Genomic DNA, 19,162 nt, shown 5'->3' with positions numbered 1-19,162 from the left:
CTACACTCATCTGTTATTGCATAGATATACTTAAACAATATGCTACAACGCAAATTGAACAATAAATATTGAGCAATACATCAAAGTTCAGATACATATACCAAGGGAATACCATATTACATAATCTTATAAGTTTTAGTAGAAAATAGAGCATCTGGGTGCTCTTAAGATGCCATTATCTCCACCACATCACTGTTACCATCAATTTCCATTTTTCCTCTGCACAGTCTTATAAGTATACCTTTTTGCCAAAAATATAAAGAGACACAAATTTAGAGCATTTATGATGGCCAACAACCAATAAAACAAATCTAGACGGCTTGAATTTATATCCTTTGCAATCCAACTTTTGCCATTCTTCCCCGTTACATTGTCCACAATTATTATCAGAAAGCTGCTTAAGAAGTATCCTACTCCAAACACACTCAGATATAAAGCTATTCCCAAGCTTCTCATCGAGTCAGGAACTTGGTCGTAGAAATACTCTTGTAAACCAACTATCGAAAGTGTATCTCCTCCAATTCCAATCATCAAGTATTGGGGTACCAACCACAACACACTCATAGTCTCATGCTTTCTTCCCCCTTCTGTCACAACTTCATGTCCAACCATTCTTAATCTCTTTCTTTCTACCAAGGCAGCAACAACCATGATTATGAGTAACAATGTTAAGCCTATGCCAATCCTCCTTAGGATGCTGATGCCTCTTTCGTTACCTGTGACTTTCCTCAGAACTGGCACAATAATCTTATCATATGTTGGGACAGATATCATAGTGCAAATAGCGGTAACAGACACCATGGAAGCTGCTGGGATTTTGAAATTGTGACCTATATTTAAGTTCATAGCAGCTGCTTGTTTGACAAACAGTGTCTGGCTCTGAGCTATGCATACACCTATTATTAATGTAGTTAACCATATGGGAACAACATTCACAATAAGCTTTGTCTCCTCCACTCTTGTCACTGTTGCTAATCTCCATGGATTCTCTTTCTCCTCTGTATCTTCAACTGGGAATTCTCCGACTTTGGGATTTCATGCAATAAAGCAGGATTTAGAGGACAAATCAAATTCCTTTTCCTAATAGCTGCAGTAAGGACCTGAAGAATTTGCATTAAAGGGTTTCCTTCTGTCCTCCTGTACCTATAAAAAGGCGTCCCCATATAGAAAACAATGATAGTTAAAGCCATACAGATAGTGAGAATGAGAAAAGCAACTCCCCAGCTAACAAAGTCCTGAACATAGGCAACCATTGTTACCCCAAACACCATTCCAGAGCACAGTGTAAAAGACCACCAGTTAAAGAAAGACATCTTCTTCTTTCGTTCTTCAAGGTGATCGTCATCAAATTGATCAGCACCAAAGCTTTGTAAGGACGGTCTGAATCCTCCAGTAGCCAAGGCGATGCAGTAAAGGGCTAGGAAGAAAACCACTTCATGAACCTTCCTTGTTCGATCACATATCTCATTGTTGCATGGTTTTAGACTTGGAATGAGTTGAGACATAGTCAGCAGGCTTATTCCCTGGCTTGACAAACCCAACAATAGACGAGTTATCTCAAAAAGAACTCGCTCGTTGCATGTAATATTGATTAAGAAAATAAAAATATACCTTGAGGTATACGAGGGAAGAAAAGATAATCATATGAAATCGACCTGTGTAGGCATCTGAAACAAATCCCCCAATCAGAGGCATCAATGTTGTTGCTCCTAACCAGTAGTTTACGTTCTTGGTCGCTGTTTTTAGGTCTTCATGCATCACTTGGGTCAAGTACATGATAAGATTGTTGGATATCCCAAAGTAGCACATCCTTTCACTAAACTCAATTACTGCCTCAAATAAACATGTATGTCACATATTTGAGCTAATTATGCTCGTAATAAACATATTTACTACGAGTTTTTGCATTGTTAAGTTTCAGTTCAGCTATAATTTATCTTAACACCTTGTTACTAAACCCAGGTTGCTGAAGTTGACCTTTCAACAATGATCTGAATCTTCCTAACACACTCTTTTTAATTAACAGTATTTGATGAGAATTAGTGCGAGTATAGACAGTTAGCTACGAACTAAGTGATGAAATAAAATGACAATTTTCTTTAACAATTGTTGCAACTTGTAGGACAGTAATGCAAAAGGAGAAATCGATATAAAAGAAAACTCAATTGAAAACACTAGTTTATGAGGTGAAAAAGCTTAAATCTTTAACTCTCTTACTGAGGACAAAAAGAGCAGCTTTCCATGCACCGGTGGAAGAACGTAGAGGAACTCTGTTCTTATAATCCACAGATGCATCATGCACCCATTTCTCATCTTCACTTTTATCTCTCTTTTTCTTCTCAATCTCCTGCTCCATCAACTTTGTTTTCAAATCAAAGAAAACTCATCAAGAGCCTTCTGCACTGGTTGGTATATTGAAACATAACGTTTTCTTTAAAGTCATTTTAACTAAAAGTTATTATAAATTAAAATGATTTTTTGAACACTTGTCCACACACATACAAAAAATTATATATGTTGGAGTAACCTTTGATTTCAATGTACGTACACTCGCACATTATATATTACATGTGGCTTTGTAATTTGTAAGGGGGCAGAATGAGAGTAAGCAGTAGCTTTGGAGTAGTGTGGTTATTCTTACAAGTTCAATTCCTTATATATATAGCCACTTTTGCACCGTTGAATTAAAATATCATGGTTTGATTTACAAGAAATCTCCCATTTTCTTCTTCCAGATTGAAATAAAATCATTTTAATATATGTACAACACATGTTAATTTTCACCGTATAGAATCTGATATATTGAAACAGAACCCTCAAGTAAGAAATTAGATATCTTGAGAGCGGATTCCTTCGATCAACAACTTTTGTTTTTCAAAATAGTAAATTAAAAAGTTTTTCTTCATATAAATTATATATAAAAAAATTTATATCAATATAAAGTTATTTAATATCTTATTTATATACAATAAAATCAATATAATGTTTAATTTTAAAAACATACTTAAGTATAAATAATTATATTAGCTTGTTATTATTTTCCCATATTCTAATAAAAATGGATATAAATTGATTATTGATTACGAAGACTAAACAATTCATATAATTAGTTAAGAAGTTAAAGGAAGATTTTTGTTGATGAGAAGAGTACACAGTATAATTTTGATTACATTAATTTTTTCTTTTATTATATGATTAAATATGGTTTTAATTTCTAAACTTTAACGAAAAATTGAAATCCGATATTCTTCCAAACTTCAAACTTTGATACAGTCTAGTTGTTAAACTGTAAAGATAAATAAATATAATATTTTTAATTTAAGAATCTTAATTCTTTTTAAATGTCAAAGGGCATTTTATGTTTACATTTCTTATGAAGTTTCTTAACACTTAAAAATTTAATGTCCTTGGATCACTCATTTTTGAAAGTTTAACAACAAAATGTAATAAAATTTACGACAAAAACAAATTTTAAAAACAAATTTTAATTTTACATACAAATTTTAATTTTACATTCAATTTAAAGACTAAAAATATATTTAATCATTTATTATATTAAAAAGAGATATGATAGGATGTGTTTTCTAACTGAAATTAAAAAAAAAAAAAACTAAGATAATCTGTAAAGTTGGAACAATCTGAATTTCAGTAAATATAAGGAAAACAACAGATTACATAGGTACTTGATTACGAAGAAAATATGAAAAGGTACACCCAGTCGCTAACATGCATCATGGAAGTGTTTCCATTCCATCAGCATTAGAACCATCAATTTCCGTAGCTTTCATCTGTACAGTCTTATAAGTGTACCTCATTGCTATAAATAGAAAGAAAAACAAATTTAGAATATTTAATCCAACCATCAACCAATAAAGTTTATCTAAACGGCTTGAATTTACATCCTTTGCGATCCAACTTTTTCCAATCTTCCCGGTGACATAGTCGACGATTGTTAAAAGAAAGCTGCTGAAGAAGAATCCTACTCCAATCCCACTAAGATACAAAGCCATTCCTATGCTTCTCATTGAGTCAGGAACTTCCTCATAGAAATACTCTTGCAAACCAGTTAGATAAAATGCATTTCCAATACCAATTATAATGAATTGGGGTATCATCCACATCAAACTCATAGTCTCCTGCTTAGTTCCATCTTCTGTTACCACTTCATGTCCAACCATTCTCAGTCTCTTTGTTTCTACCAAGGCAGCAACAGCCATGACTATGATTAACAATGTTAAGCCTATGCCAATCCTCCTAAGCATGCTGATGCCTCTTTCATTACCAGTCACTTTCCTTACAATTGGAACAATGATTCTATCATATATTGGGACAAACACCATGGTGACAAAGCCTGCAAGGGACAACATGGATGCTGGTGGGATTTCGAAGCTATTACTTATCTTTAAGTTCATAGCGGCTGATTGTTTGACAAAGAGTGTTGTCCCATATGCTACAGATACTCCAACTAATGCTGAAGTTAGCCATATGGGAACAACATTCAGAATAAGCTTTGTCTCCTCCACTCTTGTCACTGTTGCTAATCTCCATGGATTCTCTTTCTCCTCTGTATACTTCTCTTCCACTATTGCAGCTTTGTCAAGAAACCTATTCATTTATTCAATTCATTACTTTTCGTTGTATACTGAATTTTAGTTCACAGCTTCAAGTATATAATTTATAACATAATCATTCAGAATGATACATATGCCGAGTTATGTCTAACAAGAGAATGTACCTGAACCTGCTTGTATGACTTAGAAGCCTTCGCTGGGAATTCTCTGACTCTGGGACTTCAAACAATAACGCAGGATTTGAAGGGCAAGACAGATTCCTTTTCCTTACGGCAGCAATTAGAACTTGTAGAATTGGCAAGAAAGGGTTTTCTTTTGGCTTCATTTTGTACCTGTAGAAAGGAATCCCCATATAAAAAGCAATGATAGTTAGAGCCATAACAATTGCGAGGGCGAGACAAGCAACTCCCCAGCTGACAAAGTCCTGAACGTAAACAATCGCTGTTGTTCCCAGCAGCAATGCAAAGCTGAATACAAAGGTCAACCAGTTGAAGAAAGACATCTTCTCCTTTCGTTCTTCAAGGTGCTCATCATCAAATTGATCAGCTCCAAAGCTTACTGAACACGGTCTGAATCCTCCAGTACCCAAGGCCAAACTGTATAGACCAAGGTAGAAAACCACTTCATGAACCTTATTTGTCTGATCTGATATGTCATTGTTCAATGGTTTTAGATTTGGGACGAATTGAGACATGGTCAGCATGATTAATCCCTGGCTTTACACAAAAAGTAATGAGGTTTCTTTTCCATGGCAACAATGTGTTCTGCGCATGCAGAGCTATATATAATCATGTGAGTATATGTTATATATGTGTATGTATGTAAGTAAATTTGTATGCAGGGTGAGATATGTAAAATTGACCAGAGACAGAACACGAAGGGTAAAATCATGGGTTACCTAGTTGCATGAAAACATATGCAGTAGAGAAAGTAAGAAAAAGGAAAGATGAATATATATATATATATATATATATACCTTGATGTATAAAAGGGAAGAAAAGAGGATCATACGAAATCTACCGATGTAGGCATCACCAACATAGCCCCCAATTAGAGGCAACAATGTTGTTGCTCCTCTCCAGTAGTTTACATTATTGGTTGCTGTTTTGAGATCTTGATGCATCACTCTAGTCAAGTACGTGATGAGATTACTGCCTAAACCAAAATAGGCTATCCTTTCACTCATTGAAACGGCTGCTCCAAATTGAAATAAAATCCCCAAGTTATGCTCATATCAAACACATTTATCTCATAATTTTATTACTGCTTTTTAAATTTGACCATTTGAATTGTCTGTGTACTGATAGTATAATACTGACTTTTGAGTTGTTTTTTTACGAGGATGTGAAACAAAAAGAAAAGTACTAACCAATTGATGCATTGAAATGAAATTGATTATAACCATGAAATGAAATCATGTTGTGTAAATTATCCATGCACAACAAAAGGGAACTTAAGTAAAGAGGTATCTTACCAAGGACAAAAAGAGAAGCTTTCCATACACCGGTGGCAGCACGGAGAGGAATTCTGCCCTTATAATCAACACAATCATCAAGCACCCATTTCTGTTCTTCTTTTTCTTCACTTTTATGTCCATTTCTCTTCATTTCCTGCACCATGTTTACAACTTCAAGGTGTTTGATAAAATGATCTCTTCACCTTTTGATATCTACTGTTGGTGTCGCCTCTCTAACGGCATTTGAAATGCAAATAGCAACAAGAATCGCTACTTCACTTATTCAACTGCATTATTAACTGCTTCGAACACAGCCTGCAAGTGAAAGATAATAATGATTAATTATGCTTAATTACTTAACTTCTCACTGAGCAATTTATGGGTTAATTAATGATTTCAATACTTCATTATTTCACCCAAATCAATCTCATTATGCTGATTCTTTTATCCCCCGCACTATATAAACAATACAAGCAACCATTATATATGATAAAAAATAACAGTAAGCAAATAAATTAAGCAAATAACTCCTCATGACACACAATAAATTATATACGTCAGAGACTCTTTTTAAAAAAATTATATGCTTTGGAGTAACATTTTATTTCAATCAACAGCCATGCATATACACTCCCTTGTTATTGTAAATGGCCAGGATGACTAAATCATGTAACAAACTTGGAGTTGCTTATATATATATATATATATATATATATATATATATATATATATATATAATTTTTTTTTCCTTTGTTTATAAAAAAAGTATACAACAATGTAAAAGATATTTATATGTGCGTCAAATTAAACTGTAAAATTCCCTGAGACTGTTTTTTTAGTAGAATACAGATTAAGTAATCTAGTTATAATTTAGATAGTGATATTACATTTGTTAACATTTCCTACTATTTTCGAAATTATGCTTAAAATTATAGGATTCTTCATCGGGTTTTTCATATGATTAAAAATAAATTAAAAAAAGAATTAAATATGTTTTTAGTTATTCTAAATAAAATAATAATAATTTTATGTTAGAATCTTGTATGAAACATTTTTATTTAATATAGACTGACTTTTTACTAAAATAAAAAAAATAAACGGCTTGTTTTTCAGAATTAAAAGTATATTTAACATATAAAGAAAATCTTGGAAATTAATAGTCTCGTTTTTCTTTCTTAATTAAGAACTTACTAAATTAAATTAACGGGATTTAATTCTTAGTGTACGTAATCTGTTTTTCTTATTTAGCATTTGGGAGTTTTGTAATATATTTATCATTACAAAGAAAAGTAGTCAATTTAATTAATAGTAATAAATTTGTTTTAATATATTTGTACAATATGAACGGACAATCAAGAAATTGGTTAGCCACTCAAAGTAACCTGTCTATTAAATCCAAACTTGTTATTTTAATCAAAAATTGAATGATTATACCATTGACTTAAGCTAGCTAAGGAAATTTGATTAGACTAATAATTAATATTTAAGTGATTAAATTATAATTAGTCTTACTTGAATCAAAAGTTCATTAGAAAAATTACAAATAAAAATCTAGGTAAGATGATAAGTTACGCACTAATTACATATTTATTATTTTGACACTGTTATATGAACTAATTTTTAAGATGAAAATATGATGAATGATGATGAACATAAAAACTTAGAATCAAGACGTTGAACGACTGTAAAATTACATTCTTTACAATAGCTTAACAAATTCAAACCCAGTAAATATAATTGAAAACAATACATTAAAGATTTGGTTCAGCTGAAGATGTGTAGCGGGATGGTTGAACCTTAATACTCTCATGAACCCACCATCTCCACCTCATCAATCTTATGACAATCAGTGTCCATGCCTCTCCTCTGTACAGCTTTGTAAGTGTACCTTTTTGTGACCAAGATGAACAGACACAAAACAAAAGCGTTTATGATAGCCAACATCCAATAAAACCTATCTAGACGACTTGAATTTATGTCCTTCCCTATCCAACTCTTACCATTCTTCCCTGTCAGATGGTCCACCATGATTATTAGAAAACTGCTTAAGAAGAATCCTACTCCAAGCACACTCAGATACAAAGCCATTCCTAAGCTTCTCATTGAGTCAGGAACTTCCTCATAGAAGTACTCTTGCAAACCCACTAGGCAAAATGAATCTCCAACCCCAAGGATTAAGTATTGGGGTATCAACCAAAAAACGCTCATTGTATGGTGCTTAGTAGACATTCTTAGTCTCTTTGCTTCTACTAAGGCTGCAACAACCATGAGCATAACAGATAATGTCATGCCGATGCTGATCCTCTTAAGGATGCTGATGCCTCTTTCGTTACCAGTCACTTTCCTCAGAATTGGAACGATAATCCTATCATATATTGGGACAGCAACTATGGTGCCGACCGCTGAAACAGAGGCCATGGAAGCTGCTGGGATTTTGAAGTTCTTACTTATCTTTAGGTTAGTAACAGCTGCTTGTTTCACAAACAATGTTGTGCCTTGAGCCACACATACTCCAACTGTCAATGATGTTAACCATATGGGAACTAAATTTAGAACGAGTTTTGTTTCTTCGACTTTTGTCACTGTTACTAATCTCCACGGACTCTCCTTCCGCTCACCATTTTTCTCTTCAATTATTGCAGCCTTGTCAAGAAACCTATTCATTGAATTGATCTGCGTTAACTTCCATGAATAAATATACATTATCTAATATGAATCTGCAAAGTCCATGTGTGATAAATACCTGAGCCTGCTAGTGTGTTTTAGAAGCCTTCCTTGGGACCTTTCTGACTCTGGGACCTCATACAATAAAGCAGGATTTGAAGGGCAAGACAAATTTCTTTTCCTTACTGCTGCAATTAAGACTTGTAAAATTGGTGTTAAAGGGTTTCCTTCTGGCCTTCTGTACCTGTAAAATGATTTTCCCACACAGAAAGCTATGATAGTGATAGCCATAATAATAGCAATGGCTAGGCAAGCAACTCCCCAGCTGACAAAGTCTTGAACATAAACAATCACTGTTGCACCAAGTAGCAATGCAAAGCACAGTCCAAAGAACCACCAGTTGAAGAAAGACATCTTCTGCTTCCTTTCTTCCAAGTGATCATCATCAAATTGGTCAGCTCCAAAGCTTTCCAAGCATGGCTTGTATCCTCCTGTGCCTAAGGCGATACAGTAAAGGGAAAGGTAGAAAATCACTTCATGAACCTTCCTTGGTTGTTGGCATATACTAGTGTTGCAAGCCTTTATACTTGGGATGAATTGAGACATCGTCAACAGGCTTAATCCCTGCTTCACACATCAACAAATGTAACTACATAAACAAATTGGAAAGAAAAGAAAGACAATTCCAGCCTGAAGTTCAAATTGATATATGTAGTGTAAGAGTATAAATTACAAAGTATAGTAAAAGGAATTCAACTTTAACTTAATCTCATAGCTCTTGTTAAAACAACTTTTTGTTTAGTTCTGATATCATAATTAAAAGTATGCTTTAAATTTAATTCAATTTCATAAAAATCAATTATTTAATGAGCTTTATACCAGTTATATAATATAGTTTGATGTTACTTTTACCCGTACATTAGGAGAAGGAGATTTACCATGAGGTATACAAAAGCGGAGAACAGAACCATATAAAATCGACCAGTGTAAGCATCAGCGATAAATCCCCCAACCAGAGGCATTAGAGTTGTCGTTCCTGACCAGTAGTTTACATTCTTGGCTGCAGTTTTGAGGTCTTCATGCATCACTTTTGTAAGGTACGAGATGAGATTGTTGGCTATTCCAAAGTAGCTCAACCTTTCACTAAATTCAATTGCTGTTCCAAATTTAAGCATAATCACCAAGTTATGTCATGAGTGATCATATAACAACCATGAAATAAATATTATACGTGGATTAGACATTAGGTACTAGATTAGTGAGTGATCATATAACAACCATTTTTGGATTAGACATTAGAGATTAGATATATTATAAATGGGCCTTTTGTTTCTTCCAACATTAATATCAAACACAAATATTAGACATTTTTATTAGCTTCTTTTAGACTACCAAGAACCAAGAAAAGAAGAAAGTTCTCTAAAATTGTTCAGAAGGAAATTTTGTTTTCTCTACTTTTGGAATGCATAAAAATCATTCGACTGTTACAATAACAGTAACAGTGTGGGCTAACACTCTGCTTGCTGAAAACTTGTTAATAAGTTTGCCTCTACAATTTTCCATACGGCAAATTAAAAGTATAAATGTTCTAGGACATGCCAGTAGTTTTTGAAAAGCTTGAAAGTTCTTACCGAGGACAAAGAGGGAGGCTTTCCATACACCAGTGGAAGCACGGAGAGGAACTCTTCCTTTATAGTCCACAGAAGTATCATGCACCCATTTTTCTTCACTTTCCTTTCCCTTCTCCATTTCTTGCTCCATCTTTAGAAATGGAAAGTGTAAAGTAAAAGATGGATCTTATATAGACAAAGGTAAAAGGCAAGCATGTGGTTGGTAGATACACCATTTATATGCATGCAGTAAAGAGAATAGTTATTTAGCAGGTTCTGTATTAATGGTGGTAATAAATCTCAGTACAAAGTCAATGTGGAATAGAACTCTAACACGGCACATATGGCTTCAGAAGATATCACAACAGAAATGCATTAGATTATCATATCAATCTAATTCAATTTGAGAAGGGATTATATGTATGTTGTAGTCCAATCAGTTGATCTGTAGTCCGCATTTTAAATTAATTTTGTTTTACTTTTGAATTTATTTCTTTTTCAAATTTGAAGTTATAATTTAGAAATTGTGTTCCCTACATAATTACTCTTGTATTCCATTTTATGCCACCGACATATTCTTGTTAGTTTTCAAATCAATATTTAAACTTTGATATCTCGTACTAACGTCATTTTAATATTTATAAATTATTTGTCATAGTATACAAATTTATTAAAATAAAATAAAATCAAGAGGTTACAAATTAATTTGATTTTCATATTTTTCAATAACTTTTGATATTGTTCTTTCTGTGTTTTTTTATTTCTTCTTTCTCTGTGTGTTTTTATACTTGTTCTATATGATAGATAAATAGTGATGTTTCAACTTAATTAATTAGAATATCTTTATTTCATAACCATGTTTTATAGGAGAGTGTTTATTTAAAAAATAAAATCAAACAAAGTAAAAGAACAAAACATAAGAATATCTTTTCGAAAACTAAAAACATAAGAAAAATGAGGTACCGAAATTCAAAAGATTATTGTTTCTAAACCAACTTAAATCAAATTATTGTTTGAAATAGATTTTTTATAGATTAATATTTCTAATAAGCAGGTGATTCGCATTGTAAAATATTATGATAATTATTTTATATACTCTGATATGAATGTTTTATTTTCTAGAAACTATAATGTTTTATTATATTTTGTAACATAAAGCTATCACGTAATTTCTAACACCGAGTTTTGTTGACGTATAGAAGGGAAAGCATGGAAAAAATAAATGAAACTTTAAGTCATTTTCACAATTTAAATTATATATTTTTTATTTAAAAATTTATTTAGAAATTTTAATACTTTTTATTTGGAATTCTTTTTATTTTTCTTAAAATTTTGAGATTATGTGTCATTGTTTTATAATAAAAATGATAATATATAATAAGACGACAAAGTTTAAAACAATCTCACCTATCACATCATGTGTCTTTAATAAATTATCGTTTTTTTTAATCTCAAATTTTCTCCTTTTCTATCTAGTTACATTTGAATAAATTATCTTTATCTTAAATCTCAATTTTTCTTCTTTTCTATCTCGTTACATGCGTAGGTTGTTTTGCCTATATATGATATATATGAACTTGATATATTAATCTCTACTAGTTATGCATGTAGTGTTATGATGTTTTCGTGAACTATTTCACATCGAAACCAGTTAAAGTTATATTTTTTTATTAGAAAAACAAAAAATAGAGGTAAAGTATTTATTTTCACTCAAGCAAAGATTAGTCACTCAAATTATATTTTGTGATCAAAATCTACACGAATAAAATTCATATGTATGTATAATTGTTAGGATGTTGTGATATATATTTTATTTTGCGTTATAAGTACTAGGTAAATACCTTCATGGTATTAGTACATTTTGAACAATATGATTAAATACATGTTATATTATATAATACGTATGGTGATGTATAGGTATATTGTAGTATTGTGACTCTTGTAATGAGAAATACCTAAGATAATATTCTGTAGTATTAAACATGAAATTTATCATAAAAAAAATTCAATTCATTGATGATCTGGTCATTGAAATGAAGATATCGAGAATTAAAAAATATTCTTATATTTCAACTTTCTATGCATACAAATAATTAAGTAATTACGGTGACATAAAAAATAGCTAAGGTTAACTTTTAACAATAATGTTTTCAATGACTTGAGTGTATTTGTTGAACATATTTAATCGAATCTTCCAAAAGACATTGACTGTGAAAAATTATTTTGAATCTTAAGAAATCCATGAAAAATTAATTATTTATATAATTTTTAACAAAAGTGATTTAAAGAAAAATTATTGTATTAGTGTAAAAATATGAGAATTTTATTATAAGATGTGATTTTTTTTTATTGAGTTATCATATATTTATGTAAATACGAAATAGAATCTGTTACAAGCTTATAGATTTATAGATAGTGCACCTAATATACAACCATATATTTGTTATATATACCCATTTAAATATGATGAATAATATACAATTTTCCATCGTATTTTGATAAAATTGTATTCAAGATTAAATATTAGTATATTCTACATATAATAGCAAAGAGAAAAGCAAAGTTGCTAAGATTTATTTTTTCTTTCTAGTATTTTGAAAGTTTAAAAATCTATATTGTTTTGAGAATACGATTATAGAGCATTTATACTTATGAAGGTTATCTATAGATAAAGTAATAATATTAATAATTTTCCGTTAAATATAAATTAGTTTGATTTTTTTATCAAGAACATAATATAAGAATAAGTATTCGAAGTAGTCTAAGAAAGGAGATCATATTAGAACTAATAATTTTGCAAATAAAGATAAATCTCCAAGGTTCTCACCTCTGAATAATCTCCCTTTCAAAATAGTTTGAAGTAGTACTAATAAACTCCACTAATAAATACCATAGGAACATAATGTTCAGATGTTTAATTAGTTTGCATCGATGTCTTTGGTAATAATATTAATTTATTAATATAGTCATCAATATAATCTTTAATAAATTTGTATACATTGCTAATTTAATTTCAATAAATCGCATTCCTGGAAATGTAAGTAATTCATCATAACAACATATGTTGCATATAATGCACGAGTTACCATGTTACTCACACAGCGTAATTCAATATCAAAATTGTACCATACTTAAAATCCCAATTTGTACAATAAGTCTGATAAACCATAATCACACACTTACAATATATGAAAATAGACATGTAAATGAATCGAGTAGGATTGAACAAATTTAACAAAATAAAATTTAGACTTACAGTGAACAAACATAGAGTAAATAATTATTAAAATTATATTTTAAATTTATGATGTATAATTTAAATTATGATAAATATTAGATTTATTAGTTACTTTTTTAAAAATATTAAAGTTTGTTAAAAAATTGATATATTAAATAAAACATAAAGATAAAACTATATATCAAATCTTAATTATTCATTTAAACTATCTTAAAAAGTATCATGTAATTTGTTTTTTCAAATTTATTCATCACCATTGTTACTATAATTGTTATTGTTATAATTACCGTAAGTATTATAATCACTGTTGTCTTTATTATAATTAACAAATTGTTGTTGTTTATCAATTTTGATCATGCATGACAGAGCAATCCGTTCCAAAATTATATTAATATATTCTTCAATTTTCATTCCAATATCATTTATTGTCAGCTTAAAACCTAAGAACATCATCACAGAAACAACATGAGTAGTTATTTTTTTAAGGTCATGGCCTCAAGGAAGAATAAGAATAAGAACTTGTGAAAGCAAACCAGATTTTTCAGAGAAAAAAAGTAATGAAGAGCTGATATAAAAAAAAATAAAAAAAAAATTAACAAAAGGATACTAATATTGCCAAATTTATAGAGTGAAAACATTTCTTACCTTTATTGAGAGGATTTTTTTTATGGGGAGAGAAGTGTGTGTTTGTCCTCAAAAGTAAAGAAACACTATGTTTTGGCTCCTCACAAACAATGTCTTCTTCTTTGAGTACAAACGATCGAATTATGCTTTTATGGTAAGCACTTCCTTTTGCGTTTCTTCCGTCACTTAACAGTTGAATTAGGAGAATAAAGAAAGATTATGCTATAAAAAATTAACCAATGTGGTTCACGTTAATTAATATTAGATTAAAATTAGTAATTAATTATAATAACTTTCTTATCAGAACATTGGGCAAGTCCAACTTCAACCGTGTCGGATATGATTAATTACATAATCTAATCAATAAATTATTTCCTTGGCTTTTTGAAGGGTTTAAGTTATTGTGCATCTATACCTTTGCACATGAATATTCGTATTTAGATTGACATTATTGAGCCACATCTATCAGAATGGATTGGATTCTTGCAAATGGGTTTTCATTAATGCTAATTGTATTTTTTAGTAGTAATTTCATGGTGCAAGACAAAAGGAGAAGGTATCAATCCTGATACTTTATTAGGAAAAACAACGTTTTAGCTACCATTATTATTATTCTTTACTTTTAATATCCCCGGCATATATTCCAACCACACTGAAAAACACTGCCACTACTTACGATGATAATATCAATATAGGAATAGTTATTAAGATGATAAAAGAGTAAATAATTTTTGTGAGTACTTATTTAAATTCAAAAGAATAATCATCAAAATGATAAAATCGAAAAATAATTTTTTTATTATAAATAGTTCTTTAAACTTAAAAAATAATAATTATGAGAGTAAGATTCGAAAAAAAGAAAATATGAAAGAGGTGTATCTTTTTCTATATAATTATAGATAGGATATTCAACTGATAACTTGGAGATATGTCCAACATTAATTGAACATTATTGGACTTCCATCTCTCAACAAATTGGTACTATGTGGATTAATACTTGACGCTGCCAATTGCTTCCTACACCCCATGTTTTCCAAAAATATAATAATGTAATTGGGATTGAAAAAAGATTTGGGTATGTTTGACCTTAACATTTTTTATTGATTCGACCAATAATACTTGTGGATTAAATTAGAATAATTGAGTTAGTCGTTAAATTGATTCAAGTCTTATACATCCTAATCGGAATAAGCTTAAGTTCTATCAAAGAACTTCACAAGCATTTTTTAAAATTTTGATACGTTAAATACTTTATTTCATTTATATATATATATATATATATATATATATATATATATATATATATATATATATATATATATATATATATATATATATATATTACTTTAATGGTAACATAAATGAGAAAAGCACTGAAACGCTTATAACTATTTTTAATAACTAAGAACACAAATATTAAATAACTTGTGTTTTTAAAATCACAAACATTCTTCAATAACACCTTTTTCTACTGTTGCTTTTGTTCAAAACATTGTTTTTTTTCTAATTGAATGCTTAGTGGTTGGTAATTATGTGCACAATCAATGAATCAGAAAGTTAAAGATTTTGAAGCAATATTTATGTACAATTATGAAAGGGAATAAGATAAGAGAGTAATGTGAAACTATAGGTAGAGTTCCTTAATAAAAAACTATGCACTATAAGACCAAACACCAAAATCTGAATGCATGTATTTAAGAATGAGTATAGCAAAGTGAGGACTACAGATTGTTAACACTTGTCATATCTATTCATTTTTCTGTTGTATTTTTCGAAGGCTAGAGACCAGCCTCTCATGTCTTCCAAAAAAACTAGAACATCAAGGAAATGTAGCAGAAGAAGGTAACACTATTAGCTACGTTTTCAAATACAGAAAGAAAAAAAAAAATAGTCCCTGAAAAAAGTTGTTGTTCCTGGTGTTTTCTACAAGTTTAATTGGAACAACAAGATTTCTTCTCGACACTAGCAGACATATTTGAGACATTTATGGTAGTCCCATGAGGAACGTTAGCAGTGGAAGCTGCTTCCTGTGCAGCGAGTGCCTTTTTACTCATAATTTGGTAAATATCAAACAAAATGGTCTGAAATGCTTTCTCAACATTGAAGGCCTCCAATGCTGAAGTCTCTAGGAATGACAAACCCTCTCTCTCAGCCAAACTTTGAGCATCATCGGTAGAGACTGCTCTGAGATGGTTGAGGTCAGACTTGTTTCCAGCCAACATAATAACGATGTTGGAGTCTGCATGGTCCCTCAGTTCACGAAGCCACCTTTGTACATTCTCAAATGTTTGTCTCTTCGTTATGTCATACACTAACAAGGCACCTACTGCTCCTCTGTAGTATGCACTCGTGATAGCCCGATACCTCTCTTGACCAGCTGTGTCCCATATTTGTGCCTTCACAGTCTTCCCCTCCACCTGTATACATTCTACACATTATTTACAATACAATATGGTTACAGTTCGTGTTTTTCGAAATTTCAGGAAATAGAACCTGTAATGTTCTGGTTGCGAATTCAACCCCAATCGTAGACTTAGACTCCAAGCAAAACTCGTTCCGGGTAAACCTGGAAAGGATATTGGATTTTCCGACACCAGAGTCTCCAATGAGTACGATCTTGAAGAGATAGTCGTATTCATGGTCCACTTTGTATGCCATGCTTCCAACACTCGACACCACCCAAGACCTGACCCATTGCAAAATCGGTTCCCAAAATCAAGTACATACACATGCATGTCCATAATCACATAATCATAACCAATGTTTTCATCGTGTTCCTTGATATATATTACAGAAAGTTGTAAAGAATGTAGTCATATATAGTTCATGTGCAGCATAAAAAGAAGGAAAAAAGAATGGAAGAGACGAAGGGTACTAACCATAAGAAGAAGGTGAAGCAAAGTGGGGTGACGATGATGGAGAAATGCAGGGATTGAAGATGCAAAGATTGGAGAGAAGGAGGGAGAGAAAGAGAAAGAGAAAGAGAGAGAGAGAGAGAAAGAGGAGGAGAGAAGAAAATGTATTTTGAAAGGTCAACAACGAGTGGGCGCAAACAGAATAAACCCACGACGAGCAAGGCACTTTGAACGGTCATTCATTCGTGTTGAGTAAATCACGCCAACCTCGGTACACTTTTACTTTCCATTTCCATTTTTTAACCATGTGCACACAAAACTTTCAACACACATGTTCTTTTCAGCGTCTCTATTTTTATTTTACAAAAACCAATAACCCTTTTATTTCTTTCTTTATCTATAGACAATTTATGCACTAAATATCTTGTTAATCTAAATATAATTGGGTTTACAATTTTTAAGTGGCGTCACTAAGAAGTAAGGTATATTTTTGTGGCCCAAGTTATCTAGGTCAGTTTTTTTCTCCATTCATGTCCCGCGGCTTATATGGATTTGGGCCGGGGTGATCACCTGTCCAAAATAAAATTATATTAAAAATTTAAATAATATTATATATATATATATATATATATATTAATTCATATATTAATTCATATATTAAATCTTTATATGTAAAATTCTTGTGTTGTTGAAGTTGGTGTTTAATTTTCATATATTTCTTATAAGAACATTTTGTACACACAGAAATTAAGTTGATAATATAATTTGTGTATATGTCGTAAGCCAATGATACATTCTATATTCGATATTTTTTTTAGTAAGAGTATAAATCTTGTATTGAAAAAAAAATACAAATCATTGAAATTGAAGGCTCGTTATTCTGTTTTGAGTTAAAAATAATGTTAATTCTATATGATTGAAAGTCTTCTTTACAATGAATTTAGGTAAATATTTCTCGTTAAGACTGAGTGATGGTATGATTAAGAAACACTCGTAGTGGTTGCAAATGCTTCCCTTTAAGAGGAAATATCTTAAATCTATATAAGGTTAAAAGATTCATTATTTATATTGATGCGTAATATGACCTTATTTAAAATATTCATTACTTTAAGATTTCACGTTAAAAGTTGTGTTAATTTCTGGATTCAAGATTATTATTTGTGTTTTCAATAAATTCTCATCTCAATAAATCCATGAGTTGGTGTTAGTTTAAATTTCACCTTAAGTAAAAAATGAAAAAATTGAATACTATATACATAGATCAAAATCCATAAATTCATTGACTTAAAAGTTTTTTTTTTATGAAATTAACAATCTCTTGTAACGATTGAATTCAAGTTTTTTTTTATGGGTTTCTAAGTAAATTCTTCACTCAAAATACATATATATTTTTCATTTGTTTTATGAGAAAAGTGTGCGATAAACTAACAGAATCTATGAATATATATTTCGCAGATTTTAAATATAAAAAATGTGTAAGTTGAAGAATGGCCTTTGTAAAATAAAATGAACCAAGCGTGAGGCTCCGATTCAAAGATAAAATCTGAAGTGCAACTCTAGTTTTATTTCTTCCAATCTTTTCAACCACAAATACCTAAATCGCTTGTGCAAAAATTACAACCCATTTCTCCTAAAATTAAAACTTAATAAAGAAATATCGAAGTGAATACTCGATCCAAAATCCCAAATACTACTGAACCTTAACATCTCTTTTTCTAATCTTAATTAAATCTGTTTCTCTAAATATTGTTAAATATGTTCCAATTTTAGTAAAAAGTTTTCATGTTAATTAAATACGGATATAAATATAGATAATCTCTAATTTTTTACGTAAAAACATTAAGACAAGTATATATAGAAATATACAATTAATACAAAACCGGGTATTTATATTCTAAGTTAGTAGAGTACATATGAAAACTACTGCAACAACAAAAGAGCTGAAACGTGCCATATAGAATTCATCTCACAGGACATTTGTCTATTAAAAAAGAAAGTTAAGGCATTTATAAAAGTAAAACACAACTTATACTATGAAGGTAAATACCAATTTCAATTTATAGCAAATTTAAGGCAAGAAAAAAGATACAACAACCAATTCAGGATATGTTTAATCTATTTTTTTAAGTATTTTTTAATTGGTA

General features: G+C 30.6%; 3 protein-coding genes across 3 annotated transcripts; all 3 read right to left on the bottom strand.

Annotated features, from left to right (window-relative positions):
• Window positions 1–54: 54 nt before the first annotated feature.
• Window positions 55–14,260, bottom strand: LOC108328001 (protein NRT1/ PTR FAMILY 5.7). The gene is given in 10 exon segments (XM_017561768.2): window positions 55–210; window positions 212–1,010; window positions 1,013–1,523; window positions 1,612–1,829; window positions 2,218–2,318; window positions 7,943–8,683; window positions 8,771–9,315; window positions 9,630–9,847; window positions 10,323–10,452; window positions 14,185–14,260. Coding segments are annotated over 9 exon segments (3,309 nt in total). The 5' UTR covers window positions 14,185–14,260; the 3' UTR covers window positions 55–164.
• Window positions 3,624–6,507, bottom strand: LOC108327598 (protein NRT1/ PTR FAMILY 5.6). Its single transcript, XM_017561285.2, has 5 exons — window positions 6,431–6,507; window positions 6,046–6,342; window positions 5,548–5,765; window positions 4,736–5,283; window positions 3,624–4,605 (listed from the first exon to the last, which is right to left on the bottom strand). The coding sequence occupies exons 2-5, from the start codon at window positions 6,188–6,190 to the stop codon at window positions 3,732–3,734; spliced, it is 1,785 nt and encodes a 594-aa protein (XP_017416774.1). The 5' UTR covers window positions 6,191–6,342; window positions 6,431–6,507; the 3' UTR covers window positions 3,624–3,731.
• A 1,654-nt stretch (window positions 14,261–15,914) lies between the features above and the next one.
• Window positions 15,915–17,167, bottom strand: LOC108328116 (ras-related protein Rab2BV). The gene is made up of 3 exons (XM_017561921.2): window positions 17,043–17,167; window positions 16,657–16,849; window positions 15,915–16,580 (listed from the first exon to the last, which is right to left on the bottom strand). Exons 2-3 carry the CDS (start codon window positions 16,819–16,821, stop codon window positions 16,095–16,097), a joined length of 651 nt encoding a protein of 216 aa, XP_017417410.1. The 5' UTR covers window positions 16,822–16,849; window positions 17,043–17,167; the 3' UTR covers window positions 15,915–16,094.
• Between the last annotated feature and the right edge of the window lie 1,995 nt (window positions 17,168–19,162).

Source organism: Vigna angularis, chromosome 2 (assembly GCF_016808095.1).
Source record: "Vigna angularis cultivar LongXiaoDou No.4 chromosome 2, ASM1680809v1, whole genome shotgun sequence".
NCBI lineage: Eukaryota > Viridiplantae > Streptophyta > Magnoliopsida > Fabales > Fabaceae > Vigna > Vigna angularis.
This window is presented reverse-complemented; position numbering and strand designations above follow the sequence as displayed.